At 40.5% G+C, this 19,241-nt stretch overlaps 1 protein-coding gene across 2 annotated transcripts in view; it reads left to right on the top strand.

Moving 5' to 3' along the window:
* Positions 1-54: 54 nt before the first annotated feature.
* The window catches only part of TRPC3 (transient receptor potential cation channel, subfamily C, member 3), a 46,054-nt gene continuing 26,867 nt past the window's right edge, over positions 55-19,241 (top strand). For both annotated transcript variants that reach the window (XM_010575570.1, XM_010575571.1), the window contains exons 1-2: positions 55-696; positions 9,627-10,398. In XM_010575570.1, coding sequence (XP_010573872.1) covers positions 467-696; positions 9,627-10,398 — 1,002 coding nt within the window. In that variant the 5' untranslated portion in view covers positions 55-466. The remainder of the gene's footprint in view (positions 697-9,626; positions 10,399-19,241) is intronic.

The raw sequence follows: 19,241 nt of genomic DNA, 5'->3' as shown, positions 1-19,241 counted from the left end.
GGAAGGGGGCGGGCGGGGTAGGGGTGTGTGTGAGGGGAGAGGCGTCTCCTCCTCTCCGGAGCGGCCGCTGCGGTAGGCGGCTGCTCCTCTCCTCCGCGGCTCGCCCCCTCCGCCTCAGTAACGATGCTGTCCTAGCGAGGGATGATGACAGGGAGAGGAGAGGGGCAGAGCCGCCGCCGCTGCTGCTGCTGCTGCCGGGAGCCCTGTCTCTTGCTCGCCTCCCCGGCACTTCTCGGCTGCCGGGCTGCGCATCGCGCCGCCTTCCTGACGGGCGGCAGGAGGAGAGGGCGGAGGGGCGGCGGTGGTTTTATGGTGAGGGATTTGTCCTCTCCAGGTGCTCTGTCCCCCGCCGGGCAGGGCTTTCCTCCTCCTCCACCTCCTCCTGCCGCCTTCCCCGTCACACGCGGCCGGCCGGGAGCGGGAGCAGCCGCCTCCGCCGTCACCGCCGCCTGAGGGGACCCTGACCATGTCGAGCAAGAGCAGGAAGAGCAAGGAACAGGGGAGAGTGACCTTCCCCCCGCAGCAGGAGGAGGAGGAGGAGGAGGAGGGGGCAGAGGAAGAGGAGCAGCAGCGCCGGCGCCGCGGCTGGAGAGGCGTCAATGGGGGACCGGAGCCCCCTCCGCCACCTCAGAGAGCCGTTAAAACCCTCCGGGAGCCCTACGGCTACTACCCGCCCCCCCCTTTTGCCAGCACCATGTAAGTCGGGCCCGGGGAGCTGTGTGGGGGGGCGAAGAGGGTGCCGGCCGGTAACTTTCCCCGAGCAGCCTGTCCCCGGCAAGTTGTGGCGTTTCGGTCCCGGGGAGAACCGCCGGCTGCCGGTCGCCCCGTTCCGTCCCGCCGACCCGGGCCCCGCGGCGGGAGCGCAGCCCGCCCGGCCTGGCAGCAAACGGGTGTGACCGGTGGCAGCGAGCGGGAGACGGGGCCGAGTTTGCGGCGGTTGAGGTGCGGAGACTTCGGAGAAAGTGTCTTGAGGGGATGGTCCGGTCGCTACCTGCCCTCGGCCCCCCCCCTCCCCGGCTCTTTCTCCTCCCCAACCCCTCGGCTTTGCTCCTTCAGAGTGAGGCGGGGGCAGCACGTAGCAGAAGGCATGCAGGTGTGCCGGGGCATAAGAGATTTCATCTCTTTCTTTCTTCTTTCCTTGTTTGGTTTTTTTTTTTTTCACCTAATTATTGGCTCAGCTAAGGTTTGGAGAACCCAATCCACCCTTTTGTACTAGGAGTGCTAATGCAGCCCTTTTATGTTTTTTTAAAATCTAGGCTGTGATAAAACCAGACTCCCCACAGAAATCTAGGACACCTGTGCAGAAAAGCCTCCATTCTTGAGATGCATCTTACCCTGTTTGATGTTGTCTTCAGAAATTTCAGTTTGTTGGTTTTCAAGATCCGATCATATATATATATATATGTATAAATACTGACGATGGCTAGTCTTACTGTAAGAGAAATTCAGTTTTAGTAATAGGGCTGTTAACTTTCTTTTCTCTGACTTACAAAATATAGGTTGTCTGTGACTTATTCACTTATTTTTATAACACTGTAGTTTAGATAGACTTACTTCTGAGGATTACTTGAGTACTTTGTATGTTCAGGACAATATTTAGTTCTTAATTGAATATTTTAATTAACAGATGACAAACACTTTAGTTTGAGTTATAACATATTCAGCATTTATAGAAGAAGCCTTAATTAAAATCACCCTAGAGACAACTGTAAAGTACAGAAATTATTAGAGTAGTGCTTAGAATGGGATAACCACAAATAAAAATGTTTTTTACCATCCCAGTGCAGAAATTCTTCACAAGTACCCTGTACCAAGCAACTCAGACTTCAAGTGAGGGAGTCTTTCATACGTCTTTAGCTGTCTGGAAGTTAGTTGCGCTTAAGTTGTTTGTCTAGGCTCCCTCTGTAGTTGATGGGATGAGAGAGGAAATAGCAGTGGGCAAGGCAGTGTAATCATTTATCTTCTTTCTTGAGGTGCCTTGTGTTTCTCCATTCACCATAAAAAGAGCCTAGAGGATTAGTTCAGACTCGGATGCTTTATTTTTAGACAGTTGAAGCTAGCTCAGATGAATTGTAAGCTATGAGTCCTAAACTTCTGGATCCCTTTTAGGTTAGTGTTCTCCTAGAACTATTGGCATATTTCTTTCTTTAAGAAATGGGTATTATGCCACCAGGGATTAATAATGGGAGTTCCGTTTGCACAGCTGTAGGCACTTGAGCCTGGAGTGAGCTCCGACTGTTGGAATAGCTTCCTGGTATATAATTCTTGTGATCCTGTCTTGGGAGTCTATGACAGCAGTGATTGCAAGCCACTGTCCAGTGGACTGACAAAAGGGCTGACGTTAGTCAATGTAATAGGAGTGTATTGAACTGACAGGGCATCGAGGAAAAACCCACAACTACCATTTCCCCTGTTATGTGCCCATGGTCATCCTTGGCATAGCAGTGGGATTCTTCTTCTAGAGTAACATTTTGTGTTTGCTGCTAATGCCTAAAATCATAACGTATGTTAATGAAATAAATATGAGTATCAGTTTGCTCACAATGCGCTCGGACTGACGCACATAAGGCTTTAAGAGTGCACAAAGTGAGTATGAGAGTCCTTGACTGCAAGAATTTGTGGTCTAAATATTCAGTACTGACAAACAGTGCAAGGGGGAAAGAGGCAGGAAGATGTGAAGTAGTTTGCACAAGAAGATGCACTTAGTTGGTATTTGAAATGTCTTTGCTCTGAAAGCTGTAACCTGTGCAAGGTGCCTGTCAATGTACAGCTGGCTCCCTCCTGTGTCAAATATTGCTGGAAAAAGTAATTAACCTCAGATTCTCACTAAGGTTGCAGACTGGATGTAATACTTGTTTCACAGGGTACTATATGTCCCAGTGGGAAAAATGTGGACAAAACCTGTAAATTAAATGTGCAGGCATTGGATGCCTGATTTCCTGAGTTTCTCTGAAAATCGTAGCTTAGTTTCCGGAGTGGAATGACAGAACACAAATAAAGGACTGACTGTAAAAGAAGCTTTAAAATTCTTTGTTGCTGCAGCCCTGTTAACTTGGTTCTGTCCCGGTGAGATGTTTGCCTTTTTCTGTGTGTGTATAGATGCGCTCCAGTCATCAAAATATAGTCCTGTTTTTTTCCCACAGGAATTCAGATGGTTGATGTTTTCTGTGAGGAGTTAGTGAAGAGTACTGGTAGGAAAAAGCTCTGCATAGTTTGTGGGGTGGGAGCAGAAGGAACAAACTAAGTGTGCGTACACCTCCTCCTGATATCTCATTGTGATTTGCTCCATTTTTTTGACTAATGCTTTCCAGTTTGGAGCCAGAACTTCTGTGAGCTGACATGAGGGCATTTTGGATGATGGATTGTGTCATTTCAGACCAGTGGGAGAGTATAGACCTGAGTCAGAGCTTGCAGCTGGCCTGATTTATGTTCTGCTGTTCAGCTGAATTAGCCTCCCTCTTCTGGAAAGCCCAGGCAGTAGTTCACAGAAGGGAGAAGGAAGCTCTCATTTAATAGATTTTTAGATTTAGTGCAGGGATTCCCAAATTGTGTGGAACATGCGCAAGCTTCTGTGCAAACATACATTAATGTGACACTATTTTTACTGGTGAAGAAACAAATTTACCAGCAGCTTCTTCTGGCCCATAGCTGTAGCAGAGCTTGGAGGGATGGCAAAGCCTTCATTTGGGAGAGGGAGTGAGGCTGGGGGGATTGCCCCTCTAACACTGCCTGTGGCCCTGCACAGAGCCAGGAGCTGCTACCTCACATGGAACGGCACAGTCTTTTCCTGTGATGGTAACAAAGCAAACATTGGAGAATGCTTAGTTTAAGAGGTCTCAGGAGTCATGAGCTAAAATGCTGCTCATATGTATGTGCATGTCTGAGCACTTACTTTTGTAAGGCAATTATTATTCTTTAATTTTAAAACTGGGACCTCAGAGGTTACTTTTGGCAGAACAAGAGGCACAATCCGCATCTTGCGTGCGGCCGACTCCAGTGTTGTTGCTTTTAAATGTGCGTGTGCGTCGCTGTTTCCGTGATGTACTCATCTGATCTGTCTATAATCACTGGACTGCATTTCCTTTTCAGGGCTAGAATGGAATCAAGATCACTAATGTTGTACTGCAGTTTAGCAGGGGTAAACTGCTTGTAAATTGTTGAGGCCATCTTTTATTGCATTTAATAGTTCAAGGAGAATAACAGCCTGTTCTTCAGTACAAATGTTAGAAAATTGCTTTATGGATCTGGGAAGGCCCAGAACAAAACCTCTGTGTCTCCAGCTTCTCTGTTTTTCTTTTAAAATTGCTTATGCAGTTTGCAGTGTTAAAAAAGAGACTTAGAAACAAGATTATAAATCTTTTTAATGTCTGTTGATGAGGTAATGAACAGGAGAACACCAGGAATTCTCAGGTCAACTGTTTGCCCCACATTTCTGTCCTTCTGCTACAATTCTGGAAGTTTGACCATGAAAGGGGATAGGTAGGCTAACAGTAGAAATCTGTAATTGAAACAGTCCGTGGTAGAAGCAGAGGAATCATCATGCAGTCCTTTGCAGTTGTTGTGCTGCTCAAATTTCTAGCCTTGTACGTAGGAGTAACCTTGTCCAGGTAACAATATGATGCGATATAAGATCATAGTAAATTTGAGGCATGCAAAACATAAGAGACAAGTGGCCATTGCTTGTTTAGTGGGAATTTTTTAAAAATATTTTTTATTGCACATATGAAGGTCATACATTTTACATGAAAATATTTAAGGTAAACAGAAATATGTTACAATGTAGGACAGGTCTTTGTGTCTTATGGCATTACCTGGTATGTAACGAACCGGTTAGTTGTTCAGAGTGTACATAACATTGCTGTATCTGAAAGCTTCTGATACTTATCATTAGGTAAAGGTCTTGAAAGGTGGTATACTCATTTAGGAGCCGTGGCCTCACTAATGTGAGGGTTCTGCTGCAAAGCTGAAATGGAGGTGTCCTGCTTTCATATTATTCAACAAGGGGCTGACTTAAGGTCTTGTCACGTCTTGGTTAATTGTTCATTGTAGTGAGTTATGTTCATTTACAGCTATTGCTGAAGTTACTGAGAGTTTGCTGAAGTAGGAAGCAATGAACTAGACTTAAGCTGGAAAATGGCTAATGGTAGCAGTATAGTTAGGAAATAAAACTCATAACTTGAGACCATCCTTGTTTTATACTGATGAATGAATGATTCTGAAGGTGGTTGCACAGTTTCTGAAATTCTTCCTTCTTGCCAGTGAAGCTTTTTGATTCCTCGAAACAGCTGCCTAACTGGTGCATGCTTAGGGCCAAGTGAAATGTGTCCAGATTTCAGAGGCTTGAGGCTTTGTAGACCCCTTGACCATTTGTCTGCTGTGAAATGTGAAAAATAGTTCTGGAAAAAATGGAGGGGCTCAGCTGCTGATCCATGTCGGCAAGAGAGGACTGAATTCTGTCATCGCACCTTCCTGCCATGTACCACGTAGTGTAATTATGCAACCCTTGTACTAGGACTAGAACTTACTTAATGTTGTGGTCTATCTCTGCTGAAGAATTAACATAAAATAATTGGGCGTTTTTCTTGCTTGGTGTTCTTGTGGATTTTTTGCCATGCATTCCACAGTTTTTTTATTTTTTTGTGTTCTTTCAACTATTGGAAGTGGTTGGGAAGAGAAGTATCATGATTTCCATTTCTCCTTCCCTCTTTTAATGCAAGTTTTCAGCTCTTTATGGAGACAAGGTTGAGAATATGAACTTTAAAGGCTTTAGGAAATAGAACACAAATAATTAATGCACACTTAGTTCTATTTTAATAATTTTTAAGCCAGTCTAATGACATTTGGAGATGTGACTTGAGATTTTGTTGTTTTGATTTTCAGTTGGCAAATATTACGTATAAAATGTGCTGAAAATAGTTAAGTAGTTAAAACTAAAATTGTAACCGTTTTCTTCATGCTTTGGGATAACTTAAAAACCTTAGATATAAGAACAGGAGAGTAGAAAATGGAATAGGAGACCTTGTACCTGATGCTTCTTGCATGCAGTACTCTGACCAGAGCTGCACTGGCTTCAAGGTCTTTGAATTTGGTAAGGGAAGAGGGGAAGAAGAGAGGAGAGAGGTATGGATGAACCTGGTGGTCTTTTGGCTGTGTGGTGCTGTACAAGATTTTTTTGCTTTTTAATTTTTTGGGAGGTCTTGACAATATTTTAGTCATTAAAATACCAAGCAACTTTCATCTTTATTTTGAGAAGATACTGCAGTCACTTCAAATACCTAATTTCTGTCACAAGATTTGTAGCTAAGGATATCATCCTTATTGGGAAGATATTCTAATGCAACACCTTTGCAAGGATATATCTCTTTTTACAGAAGTCAGATGAGTCACCTCTGTCAGACAGTGAGTTTTGAAAGATAGATAGATAAAACAGAAAATAAGTGTCATATTTCAAAATAATCCAAAAAATTAAACTGAATATATAGGGGAAAATGTATTGTTATGTATTTCATAAAAGATAAATGAGATTCAGGATGGCAGTTTAGAGTCGTCTTAAATCAAGGAGTCAGCATGAGTCAATTTGTTCTATGTCTTTTTTACTTTTTTAATACCCATACTTTTTTTTTTTCCTCAGAACATTACAGTAAACAACTACATTTCTGTAGCTGTATGTTTTTAGATGTGGAGGAAGAATAGAAACGTAACAGCTTACCAGACAATAAGATCTTGTTTAAAAGGTAACTGTGAAAAGACAGTATTTCTGGTTTTACTTCTGACTTTGTTGGAGAATAAGGTAGTAGCATACTGTGGCTGTTCACCACATGCACTCTAGGCTCAAATCTTTATATCTGAGTACTCGCAAATGTGAAAGATGCCTGAGCTTTAAGACTTTTAAATCAATTCTGTGTTTAACAGAGTCACAAATCCTCTCTGGTATGCAGCCTTTTTCATAGACTTAAAGAAGGTGGTACAGAAGTGGGGGAAAAAATGGATCCTGTCACGTTTGGCAAAGCAGTTTTGGCACGTATTTCAAAAAGTAAATACCAGTTAGCATTGCTTATACTGCAGTGCCACCCAGGTCATTTCTGGTAGTCCAGAAATACCAACCACAGATGAAAATGTAAAAAGATCAAATGCTTCATCCCAGGAGAGACCTACCCTGGGTAATGAGTATTATAATCTCTTCACTTGGTCTGCAGTGGAACTGCCCATTTGTGTTAACTGAAATGTTTGGAGCATGGACTAGCTTTTATGATATTTGTAGCTGTGATAAAGCGATTAAGATTTTATGTTTTGCTGAATTTATTACAACTGCTGCAGATAGCTGGAAGGCCAGACATAGTCTTATAACCTGAATGGAATTAGTTATGCCCAATGAAAACCATTAGGGCTGACATTGCTGCATATGGAGAAATCCAGTCATGTCAACAGGCATATTTTGTGCAGTGGTAATATAGCTCAGCTCATTGTTGAAAGATCTCACACACACACACCAAAAAACCCACCTGCATTTAACAGGCTGTCACTCTGGTTGTGGATTTGAAGCTGCAGCAATTAGGATACGCAGATTTTGAAGCTGCCCGTGCAGGTTCCACTATGTACACGTAAATGCATAGTCTTTGTGCGCATCAAAGGTGCGTGTGGTGTTTTTCCCTTGGTTCTGTCCTTTCACAGACTGACGGGGTTTGCTTAAAAAGGGGTGTTTAATATTTTGTTTTGCCCTCCGCATTCGTTACATGGACCCACATCTCTCCTAATGCACATCACCTGGCTTTTGTAGTGAGGGTAGAAGGATTAATTTAATCTTCAGTATTTCTTTCTGGCATTTTACTCTTGTATCTGAGTTTTTGCTGAAGTGAATAAATTAATTTTCACAATGCTCCTGTAAAATGGGAGCCAACTGTTCTTTTTCTGTAGATGAGGAACAGAGGCACATAGGACTTAAGGACCACATTTGAAATTTATAAGGCCTGTTTGTCTCTATGTAGCATATATATGTAGTGTTATATGTATTCAGAGCACACCCTCCATTAACTCATATATTGTTTATCAGCTGCACTGGTGTCTCTGCCCATCAAATCAGCTCAGGTGATCTCTATCCCTTGAGCTAATGGATTAACTGATAGCAGCTGGAGGCTGTCTTTCTCAGTATTGACCTGGACTAGAGAAGAAATGGAGACAGCTGATGGGTTTCACATTTATTTGCAGATGGTAGTGCAGGAAGGTTATGGTATCCCAAGTACCTTTTCAGGCCTTTGGCCTCTGGTCTGGCAGGCACAAGTGCTTCTGTTCTTCCCCCAGCTGTGACCACTTTAGCCTGATCCCATTTTTATTCTGTTGTTTCAGACCTTGCCAGGCAGTTGTTTCCTGCTGTTGTTTTCTCCAGCTAGGTAGTGTCTGCTCCTCAATGTCTTGTCTTAGGTCCATTTTCTTTGCAACTCCTAGTCTCGCTTTTCTGAACCTCCTCTCTAGTTTCCTTACCTAGCTCAATCCAGCTCAGCATCTGATCTGTCTGTTCTCTCAGCCCATTCCTGTTTGTTCCCTACTGCTCTTGGCCAGTATCTTCACTGGTTTATAATTCCAATTTCTGTGTTTTCTGACTTAGCTTGCTCATGCTTTCTTTTCTCCTGTTCCCCTTATCTTTTCTCCCTCTTTCTGCTTTTGCATCCAGTTTTTGAGGGGATTTCACAGCCTCCTCTTTCCTAAACAATCTCACTTCCCTAGACCCAGGTTTCCTCTTTCCAGTGCAGCCTGCCATCCCAATTTTCATTTTCATTCAGAAGCTCTTTGACTTTCCCATTTTTCTTGATTGTATTACAAGAATGCGTGAGGGCTTTTAAAAAAATATATACACTCATGTAATGACTAATATTAGATAGCTTCTTCCTTTCAGCTCCTGGAATGATAGATGTATAACAGAAATGGGCCCAACAGAACCCACGGTATTGCCAAAGTCCAGCTGGAGAGCTGGTCCCAGTCTATACTGGATCATGCCCCATGTCTGGAATCTGTGAGCAGTTTAGTTACTAGCATCTAGAAAGTCTGATGAACATGCATGAACTGTTTTTGATTTGTGGGTAGTATCTTCCAGATTTGGTTAATGTTTCTGGTAGTAATGCTAGAAGGCATGAGATCAGGGTTCACTGCGTATTGCTTGGCAAGACATCAGGAAGAAAACTTGTTTTCACCTCTCATTTATGTGAACTACAATACAGTAAGCATAAATATTGCCTTCCTTAAACCATCAGCTTGAATGCCTATGGTAGACAGCATTAATTACTACTGCAAGTAGTATAGTAGATGTGTTTTCGGTTTATATATGTATTGAAGTGAATTGGGAGGGATTTCTGAAGAAAAGTGATGTCTTACATAAAGTAAAAAAAAAAAAAAAAAATCTTGACCGTGCTAACAAAACAGAAATGGCCTGTGGCATTGAACCTGTAAGTGCCTTTAGACTGCAGGCAAGCAAGCAAGCATGAAGGCAGAAAGATCACGATAAAGAATACTTCTTGTCAATAGATGGGCAAATGACAAGTGACAAAAGTCATTATTTTTGTGGCCACAGGAGAAGTGGAAACTGCAAATAACCAACATAGTGAAATTCTGTTACCTTTTTGTTTTCTCATTAGGTACATTGAAGAAAGTCCATCTTTGAGACGTATGACTATGATGAGGGAAAAGGGAAGGCGACAGGCCATTAGGGGCCCAGCATTCATGTTCAACAACAGGGGCACCAGTCTTACGGCTGAAGAAGAGCGCTTTCTAGATGCAGCAGAGTATGGGAACATACCTGTGGTGCGCAAAATGCTGGAGGAGTCAAAAACACTGAATGTCAACTGTGTTGACTACATGGGCCAAAACGCCTTGCAGCTTGCTGTAGGGAATGAACATTTGGAAGTGACAGAACTTCTGTTAAAAAAAGAGAACTTGGCACGGATTGGAGATGCCCTGCTGCTTGCAATCAGCAAGGGCTACATTAGGATAGTGGAAGCAATTTTGAATCATCCTGGGTTTTCAGTAAACAAGCGACTGACTCTGAGCCCTTGTGAGCAGGAGCTCCAGGATGATGATTTTTATTCCTATGATGAAGATGGTACCCGCTTTTCTCCAGATATCACTCCCATAATTTTAGCTGCCCACTGCCAAAAATACGAAGTTGTGCACATGCTGTTGATGAAAGGAGCAAGGATAGAAAGACCTCATGATTATTTCTGTAAATGTAATGACTGTACAGAGAAGCAAAAGCATGATTCTTTCAGTCACTCTAGGTCAAGAATAAATGCATACAAAGGACTGGCTAGTCCGGCTTATCTGTCCCTCTCCAGTGAAGATCCAGTACTTACTGCTCTAGAACTCAGCAATGAACTTGCCAAGTTGGCCAACATTGAAAAAGAATTCAAGGTAATGGTGTTTTCCTGTTTCTCTCTGTTATTGTTTTAAAGTTGCTGGTACTTCGTGATGTCCTTAGATGCTTGAAATTATTTCCTGTGTCTTTACTTTTTCAATTGCAAATGCTTTCATTATATTTATTAAATGTCTCTTCTGTTCTTGATTTTGAGTTTTCAATACATAAGCCTTCAAAAAAGAATTTTTAATGAAATTGCTTTTGCACCTACTGTGTATGGAGAAGATTGGAAACAGGGGCAGTGTGTATTCTGATAACCTTGCAGCTGATGGAAAACAATTTTGGTTGCTGTAGCAGACAAAGATCATCTTTAATTACAGGTGCTGAGTAATGTAAGTGCAAAAAGCAGAAACGTTATGCTTTTCTTGAGCATACTGCAGCATTGACCTTATTCTCTCCTTTTTTATTCATACTAATTTTGAATGATGTTTCCAAATTGTTAAGAATACAGAAAGTGGGTTTTTTTGATGCACCTTTTAGAAATGTCACTTGTTCAAAACCAGCTATTAGGCTGATAACAAATGTAGGTCCTGTTATCTGTTTTTGAGCTGTATCTCATTTAGTATGTCAGTGTCCTGACTTTTTAATATATTTCAGCTTCTCTATCAGACAATTAGTGACTTAGTTAACTGTTGTCCAGTGCTTTTTTTAATGATTTTGCAGTTCTGTTGAATACTTTGAAAAGTACAGTAACCTTCCCTCTTGCCCGCCCCGCTCCCCCTGAACTAAACCCCACAAAAAATCAAACCACAGTACTCTGCGTGTAATAAGAAAAGCTCAGCTTGGGGAATGACAGATTGTTCTCGGTGAGTAGTGATATTAACAGCATTGCATCTAGTTTTAACAAAAAAATCTAATGGGGTTCTGCAAGGTCAGTGTTGGATACCATTTGTTTGTTTAATATCTTCATAAATGAACTGAGGGAGGCAAAAGATGTGTTAACTTTTCAAACAACAGCAAGCATTGCTAATGCTGTGGAGTACTCAGAAGAAATATGCAACAACCTGGAGAAATATAGACAGAAATTAATAAAGTGAACTTTACGAGAAGAGGAAGAAACAGTTTTAGACCTCTGAGAAATAATAGCTGCAGATATAGCTAAGTGAGTTAAAATATAATTTAAAAATAAGGTTTTGGTGCTGAGAAGGATTCAAGTATTATACAATGCACTAATAAAGTGTAAAAGTCAGCTTAAACCTTTCCTCTCCTTCCTTTGTTGAAGGAACCCTCTCATACCCTGCTGTGTATTGTGTAATCTGGCAAAAGGATTGAGTACTTCCTCAACGTATTTATTCAATAGAGTATAGGAAGAATGTCAGATTTTTCTTTTTCCTCTGCTGAAAAAGTACTGAACTGGGAAAGCTCCTTGTGAACATTAAATTGAAGAATTAGAGAATTTTATCACATGTGCAGAGCCTGTTGGCTTGTGTGCTTCACACAATGCATTACAGTTAATGTGCCTCATTTAGGGACCATTATAGAAGGTTAAATCTCTGATGTGTATAACTCAGTCCTGTTTGTCATTGATTCCTTTCAACTAGGCCAACAATGTGAGAGCCACAGGGTCACCAGAATCGTGTGCTCAAGATGGAGATTATGGGTTTTCTGAATAACACTTAGGTGGTTGTGGATACCAACTTTTTTTTTTTTTCTTCCCTTCTTTTTTTCCTTTTTTCTCCTGCAGTTTCTTAGAGAGAACTTTTCTTTTGGGTTGGCACCTTAGAAACTCTACCATCCATCTTTTTTCTTTGTGATACTGCATACAAATTTTGTTGTTATACCTGCATTCAGAAACACTGGTGGGCTTAGGGACTCAATTTCAGTGCTACGCAGCTCCCTAGGAATCCAAAATACAGTCTGTGCCACCAAAAGCTAAATTAAGGCAAGCTGTGTCATGTTTATGTAAGGAGAGAATGTAGATGATTAGAACTGAATAGAAAAATTTCAGTAAAAATAGAAATTCATGGGAAGCTCCCATATCATAGGTACTAATACCATGAATACAAATTTCATCAGAAAAAAAAATAGCTTGAAATTTTGGAGGAGAATAAACAATGTTTTTTCATTGTACTTCTCATTTCAAACCAGAAGTTAAAACAATTACTTTTTGAAATGTTAAATTGTCACAGAATAAAATATTCTGGCTTTCAATTTTTTCCCTTTTTTTTTTTTAATGTTTCCCTTTTTCTCACCTGTTTAGGCTCTATTCATTGATATTTTGGGATGCCTAAGAACCCAAGAAATGCACTATTTTCACAGATTTCAGTATTTTTGGATAGAGCTTATATGGCTTCTAACCTTGCCAGGTGTATAAGATCATTCAGTTTTGGCACCTACAGTAGAAATTGTTCCTGGCTCCTTGCTAGAATGGAAATTCCAGCTTCTCATCAACATCAGAATGTTCCAGTGAAATAATTATTCTCCTCATTGACCTCACATCTATCTCTTTTCCTTCTGATTCTGATGTGTCTCAGGGCATTCTTTCTGTTTTTACCAAGCCTGGTAGGAGAGTTGCTTGTTTTCCTCTGGCATCGATGGTTGGCTGCCCTTCCTGGGGGGAAGGGGTAGTGGAAGAGGGAGGGAGGGAAGAGGGAGGGAGGGAAGAGGAAAATGAGGAGGCAAGGAATTTTTTAGCATCCTAGCATCCTGGACATTAAATCAAGTCCAGGAAGGGCTGTAATTGTACGGCTGACAAGAAGACTGTATTCCACTGGGGCTGTGGGCAGGTATGATGGGGCTGCTCGTGGCACGGATGTAATACAAGATGCTCCACTGAGAGCTGTAGAGGTAGATCGAGGAGAAAGCAAGCAGCACTTCTGTGTCTAACAGAAGCCTATTGTGAGAGCTTGCCACGTTTGATGTAAGTCCAATGTGTAATTGTCTGTTCAGTGCTTTCTTTTCTATAGGTATGTCATCTGAACGTGTTTTGCTAATAACTGCGTCCTTTGTCATGTCCCAGAGGAGAAGGCTTCTAGTCTGACATTCGCACTCCCTGTGAGGCAGAATGACTGATAAACTTCTGGTGCACTCTCCTTTAGGATCATCACTGGAAATGCTTAAGTATTGCAATCAAATTCAATCTACAGCACAACACTGAGCAGAATTGTTTCAGGGTAAAGAAAAATGGACAAAACAGTTCATGTCCCACAAAAAAATGGACAAATGTGTTTAAAGGGACTTCTGATGATATTCATGATTTATTCTTAGTATTTGAGGTACATGAAAGCCCATAGCATTTCCTGTGCACGCTCACAGCAATGCATTTACTGGATGTGGAGCACTCGTACAGAAAATACTTTTCTAGGTGGTTTTCCCACAGAGAGAGAGAATATAGGGTGAACCTGTTTAAAAACACCTGAGGGCAAAGCTTCCTAGTAAATGCTTGCTAAATAGAACCTTACATCTTTTGCATATGCAAAGTCCAGTCTGCCTTTATCACTTATGATTTACACTAACAAATTCTGATGTTTTGTGCAAACCTGAGTTTGCACAAGTGTATTAGAAATGTGGGAAGGTGGCTTAGGACATTCGTTCATGAAAGTCAGTTCCCCGTGAGTATTAAAAAAACTTATTAATTACACTGATTTTTAATTTTTTAATTTCCCCTTCAGAAGTAAGGAGAAAGGATTCAAAGAAACCAGTGAACGCTCATTTTTCCTGGAAGATAAAAGACATGTAGCCAAAAATAAGTACTGAAAATGAGTAAAAATAGATGGGGAAACTGGAGCCCTCAAGACCATTTCACTCTACTTTCATTTTCAAGCTTCCTTACTTCCTGCTTCTTTGTGAAATCCTTGTTCCAAGCTCCTGTTGCTCCTTTTGTTCTTCTTCATCTGTTTTATTGTAGTTTCTTCTGGCACTGTTACTTTGCATCCACTTGTCGTCTTCTCTTCTTCCCCTATTTTGTTCTATTCAGTTCCCTCTTTGGATTTCATTTTTAATTGTCTCACTTCTAAGTGCTCACCTAATTTTCTTTTTTTTTTTCCCCCTCTCTACCTTCCTCCCTTTAGGTTCTCTATTGCATTTTCTAATCCTGGTAAAGCATGGCTGGCTTGTTTGAACATGCTGGTGATTCCTCTTTTAGGTCTGGAAACCAGCTAAGGGAACAGCAGAGGTTATCAGTGCCTGGCTGTCAGAGGAGCAAGGCATCATTTCAGTGGCCAGTATAGCAGCACATCATCCCTGTGGCCAGGGTGGGAACTACAGTATTTCTCTGACCTTCCTTGGTGATCTAGTCCCCATTCCAGGACTTGACAGCAGAATCTCAGATGATGTCAGAAACTTCAGTTTGTTTTATCTGAGTCAACTGCTACCAAATTGTAAAAAAATCCTTCACTCTTCCATACCTACTGCTATCACACCAAATTTCGGTCTCTTAAAGCAGCTGATTAGATTCTGTCCTGGCAGGTTGTTAGGGGTGTTTTATATGTAGTAGAGATAATTAGAAAGAAAGCAGCATTGTTGATGAAGTTCTGTGTCTAAGATGCAAAACCAGAATTCTGCTTCACTCTGGGCTTCTTCACCAATTTTGTTATTTGTAAAGGCTTTTATAACCAATGCACCTGATCAGAAAGCATTTTCAAAGCTTATCAAATCTGCTGGTTCAATTCTTTCTGTTGTTGAAAAGGACAAAACCTGTTAAATTAGAAAAAGTTATGGAGTGGTGTTCTACTGGCATCTGTCTTTATGAGTGGTTGGAGATCTCTGAGGCATACTGCATTGTACCTGATAGACTGCCTAGGGAAGCTCAGTCTGGAACTATCTTGTCTTAATGTAAAAAAGTGTTCATTACCATAGTTGGAGAATTATGTTTTCCAATCCCAGTAGAACCACAAAATACTTTGCAATACAAATATTCCCAATTTTTATGGTTTCTTGTTCTTCTATTTTTAGCAGACCCTGGCTGCTGTGGGTTACTAAAGTTAATTGATGTTTACCCTCCTCCCTGAGAACTTTAAAACTGTTACTGAACAGTGATGGGAGAATGTCTAGCAGTCAGAACAGCTGATGGAACGATGGGGTACCATAGAAAAAAGCAGGACAAGGTAGCTAAAAAGCCACATGATAGTCTCTGTATACAAGCTTTCAACTAAATACTGTCCTGTGTAAGCAAGCTCATTTCTACCAGTGAAAATTGCGCCAGCTGATACAGTGTCAGAATTTGGTCCATCATAGCAAGGATCAAAAAGATCATAGTCCCGCTTTATATAGGATAAATCCCTGTTCCTAGCTTTGCTAAAAGCTCCTACTGAAACCAACGGAAGATGTGGACGTGCATCTAAAAGCGGAATCTGTCACTGTTCCAAGTAAATTTACATAGTGTTATCTCAGCTGAACTAACAAAGAGTGTTCAAGCTTGATCTACGTTAGGTCCAACTTTTAAAAGGACAGGGCCCAGATCCATAATCATTAGTGTAATTACGTGCTTGATTTGCATCTACAGTTCCTGCAGTTATATATGCAAACTGACTATATATGTGATCTCAAAATGGCCATTTAATACATAATACTCAACATAAATCTATGATTGCATATAATATGTGTGAACTAGTTATGCAGTTGTGCAGAGTCACAAAACTGTGGTGCTTACAGGAATGTGGCTCTCATAATAGAAAACAGATACATACGTTTTGTTTGGCTGCATGTGATTGCTCGATGCAAATTTTTAAAATCTTAAAAAATTAAAAATCTTATGGGTGGAATCTGCTGAAGATTTCTTGTTCATATGCTTCATTCTTTGCACACAGATTGATATGTTCTTTGCAAATTCTGGATGAACATACAAGGTAGTCTTTAATGTTGTGAGTGAGAAGAGAATATACAGAGTTGGGCAGGCTGAGATCCAACAATAATGTGTGCCAAGGTCCTCCAAAACTGCTTGTGAGACACAGTTCTGCAATTCCAGTCATCATCAATTGTCCATTATGTACCAATGTCAGCTACGGTATCTGTGAAATGCAGAATACAGGCTGATATTTTTGATGTTACATAAATGTCTGTTACCATTAATTTTTTGGAGAGGTACAATTTAAGATGATATAGCTAGTGAAACTGGTTGAGTTAGGTTGTGAATTAACTGAAGAAGCACTTTGTTGATCAAGGAAGCAGAGTTCCTGTATTATGACAAAAATAGGCAAAGAACCTCACTGTATAAGTAGGTCTATTGGTGCCTTACTCTGTTTGGTGTACCCCTGAAGAGTAGCTTTATGTTGATGAATCGGCAACTTGCACAGTATGTCGCAGGGCTTTTCAAACATGGATGCTTCACATGGGGAGTTCTGGTAGTCTTGTTTAGGAGATGGAAGAGATGAGTGATCTGGTGGCTTCATTTATATCTTCTCAAGAGTAAGCAGAGGTGTATGTGGATGACTGAGACCACAGATTCTGTTTTTTGCTATTCACACAATGCCCTGGAGGTAGAAGATTGAGAATTGGGTCCCATGGTTGCAATGTGGGTAGTGTTTGTCTATTTAATTCTGTAAAGCAATCAGATAGACTGAGATGAATTTGATTTGCTAATACATAAGTAAGTAAAGACCTGGAGAGAGAAATCTGACAAGTTTTCCTAGCATGAGATTCAACACCTGAGTCAGATAACAATGCACATACTGGTTTTCAGTTCTTGTAACAGCATTTGTAAGTAATGTAGCCTGTATTTAATCCTTAAATTTGACAGCATTAAACTTAATCCGTCATATCTTTAATTTTATCTGGCAATAAGCATAAATTCTATAAGCAAGTGGTCTATCCACCTATCAAGAAACACATAGCACTGTTAATTTTTCAGTAAAAATGTAGGTAACTTGTGTAGTAGGCAAATAGTCCATGCAAAGCAGTCTGTCCTTCAGGAACCAGCAAGGCTATTCGCAGAGTGGATGGGTGTATTTTTCGGGATACCAGTTAATACAGTGTGAGCTGTGAGGGCAGGAGCTTTGCACCCTCTGCCAGGATCAGTCAGGAGCTCTCACACACTTGTGGGAATGAGTCTCCACCCATGAGAGAACAGAGAAAGGAAACAATCTGTAGTCCATTGAAACAGCAGTCTTCATGTGATGATACCGTAATCACAATTTGTCCCCCTTTTACCAAAGGTGATTTTACACCACTTTGACATTTGTAGGCAATGTTTCACAACTGTAACTGCCTGTGAAAACATGTTCTTCTTGCTTAGTTTGTACTAATCAAGAAAAGTGTGTCGATCTTTTGTTGTAACTGTGTGTGTGACTATAGCAGAAACTTACTTGAATGTTTACATTTTATGAACCTGATGCTACGCTGTACTTGTACACTTGCATGTGTGAGAGACTTGGTTATAGCTTAAACACAAGGAAACAGATTTTCCTGTCTTTTATTTTGGAAGTTCTTAAGGAGTAACTTCTTGGTAATGTAACTTTTGATACTACATTTCTGTGTTATTTTGAGGAAAAAGAGAATACTTAAATGGTAAAGAAAATGGAGTGAACCTTTAGCAAGAGTAATTTGTTATTTCCTAACTATAAGAAGTCCACTATTTCTCCTTCTCCACAGTTAGCAAAGGAATGAGAAAAGACATTGTAAATGAAGCCACTACCCTTAACTGGACAGCCCGTATTCATGCTTGCAGGGAAAAAATTTGGGTTGTGATATGTTACAAAGCACTTCAGATGGTTTTGTATTACTCAACTGTATTAAACCTTAATGAGATTTCACCTTTGAGCATAGGATAAATAGAAATAATACTAAAACAAAGACTTTCTTGTAAAGTTATAAGTGCCTGCAAATTCAAGTGAGAAAGAATGTAGTTTCTCTTTTAATTGCATAGTACTACTACTGAAGTTAGTGAAGTTAGTGTATCCTCCTGTGTGCTGCAAATAGCAGATTTACAGCTACTTTACAGTGTTAAAGAAAAATCAATTACCAGTCTTATTCCTGTTGAATTAATACTACATGAAATTAATATCATGTTTTTTGCTCAGCCATCTCAGTAAATGACTTTCTTTACCTGTAGTGGAATGTGTAAGCAGCTCTTGCTTGAAATTCTGTTGTGAAAACAATATAAACAGTGTTAAGAACATAGGTCTTCAGTAAACTGAAGGCACGGTATTGTTTTTGGCTTTACTAGAGTTGTCTTTAGTCTCTACTTTGTCTCATCTTCTTTTTGTATTGTCTTACCTATTTGTGCTTTGCTTAGTATCCTTTACAAGCCTGACTTCTAGCAGTTTATACTTGCAGTTCATGGCCTCTATGATGAAACTTTCCTTCTTGACTAGACTGTCAAGAAAGACTGTTCCCTTTTGTCTTCTTGAAGACTGCTATTCTAGCCACCATTCTGGAGTCTTCCTCTGCAAGGTTTTTATTTTTGTAGGATCTGATGTCTAATCACCTTCACATCTTTTACTTAAAAGCCTTCTCTGCATTTGGACCTCCATGCTTATAAGTACGTTTCACTCCCTTGACTAGCTTTCTTACAAGACTTTGCCTTTTTAAAAGTCCTACATCTTAGCCATACATATGCTTGCTTATCCTTTCACTGAATTTAATCACGCATCCCAGGATTATTTTTATAATTGGCTATTCTGTACTGTTCTCCTTGGTTGGTTACCAAAACCAAATCTAAAAATAACCTTACATCCTGCTGGTTCACTGACAACTGAATTAATTTGCCATCTATGACCAAAGGAAATAACTGGGTCCTGTTTAGGTCTATGATTAGGACTGGCTGTTTCCAAGTCTGCATCTGGGATGTTAGTCTTCCATAATAACACAATTCCTAGTAGTATTTGTTTGTCTCCAGTAATGTTTCATTTTGATTCGTATCTGAATCTGACCTATGGGATTGATAGCTGAATCTTGCTGTTAT

The sequence above is a fragment of the Haliaeetus leucocephalus genome, unplaced genomic scaffold (assembly GCF_000737465.1).
Source record: "Haliaeetus leucocephalus isolate CR32 unplaced genomic scaffold, Haliaeetus_leucocephalus-4.0 Scaffold484, whole genome shotgun sequence".
NCBI lineage: Eukaryota > Metazoa > Chordata > Aves > Accipitriformes > Accipitridae > Haliaeetus > Haliaeetus leucocephalus.
This window is presented reverse-complemented; position numbering and strand designations above follow the sequence as displayed.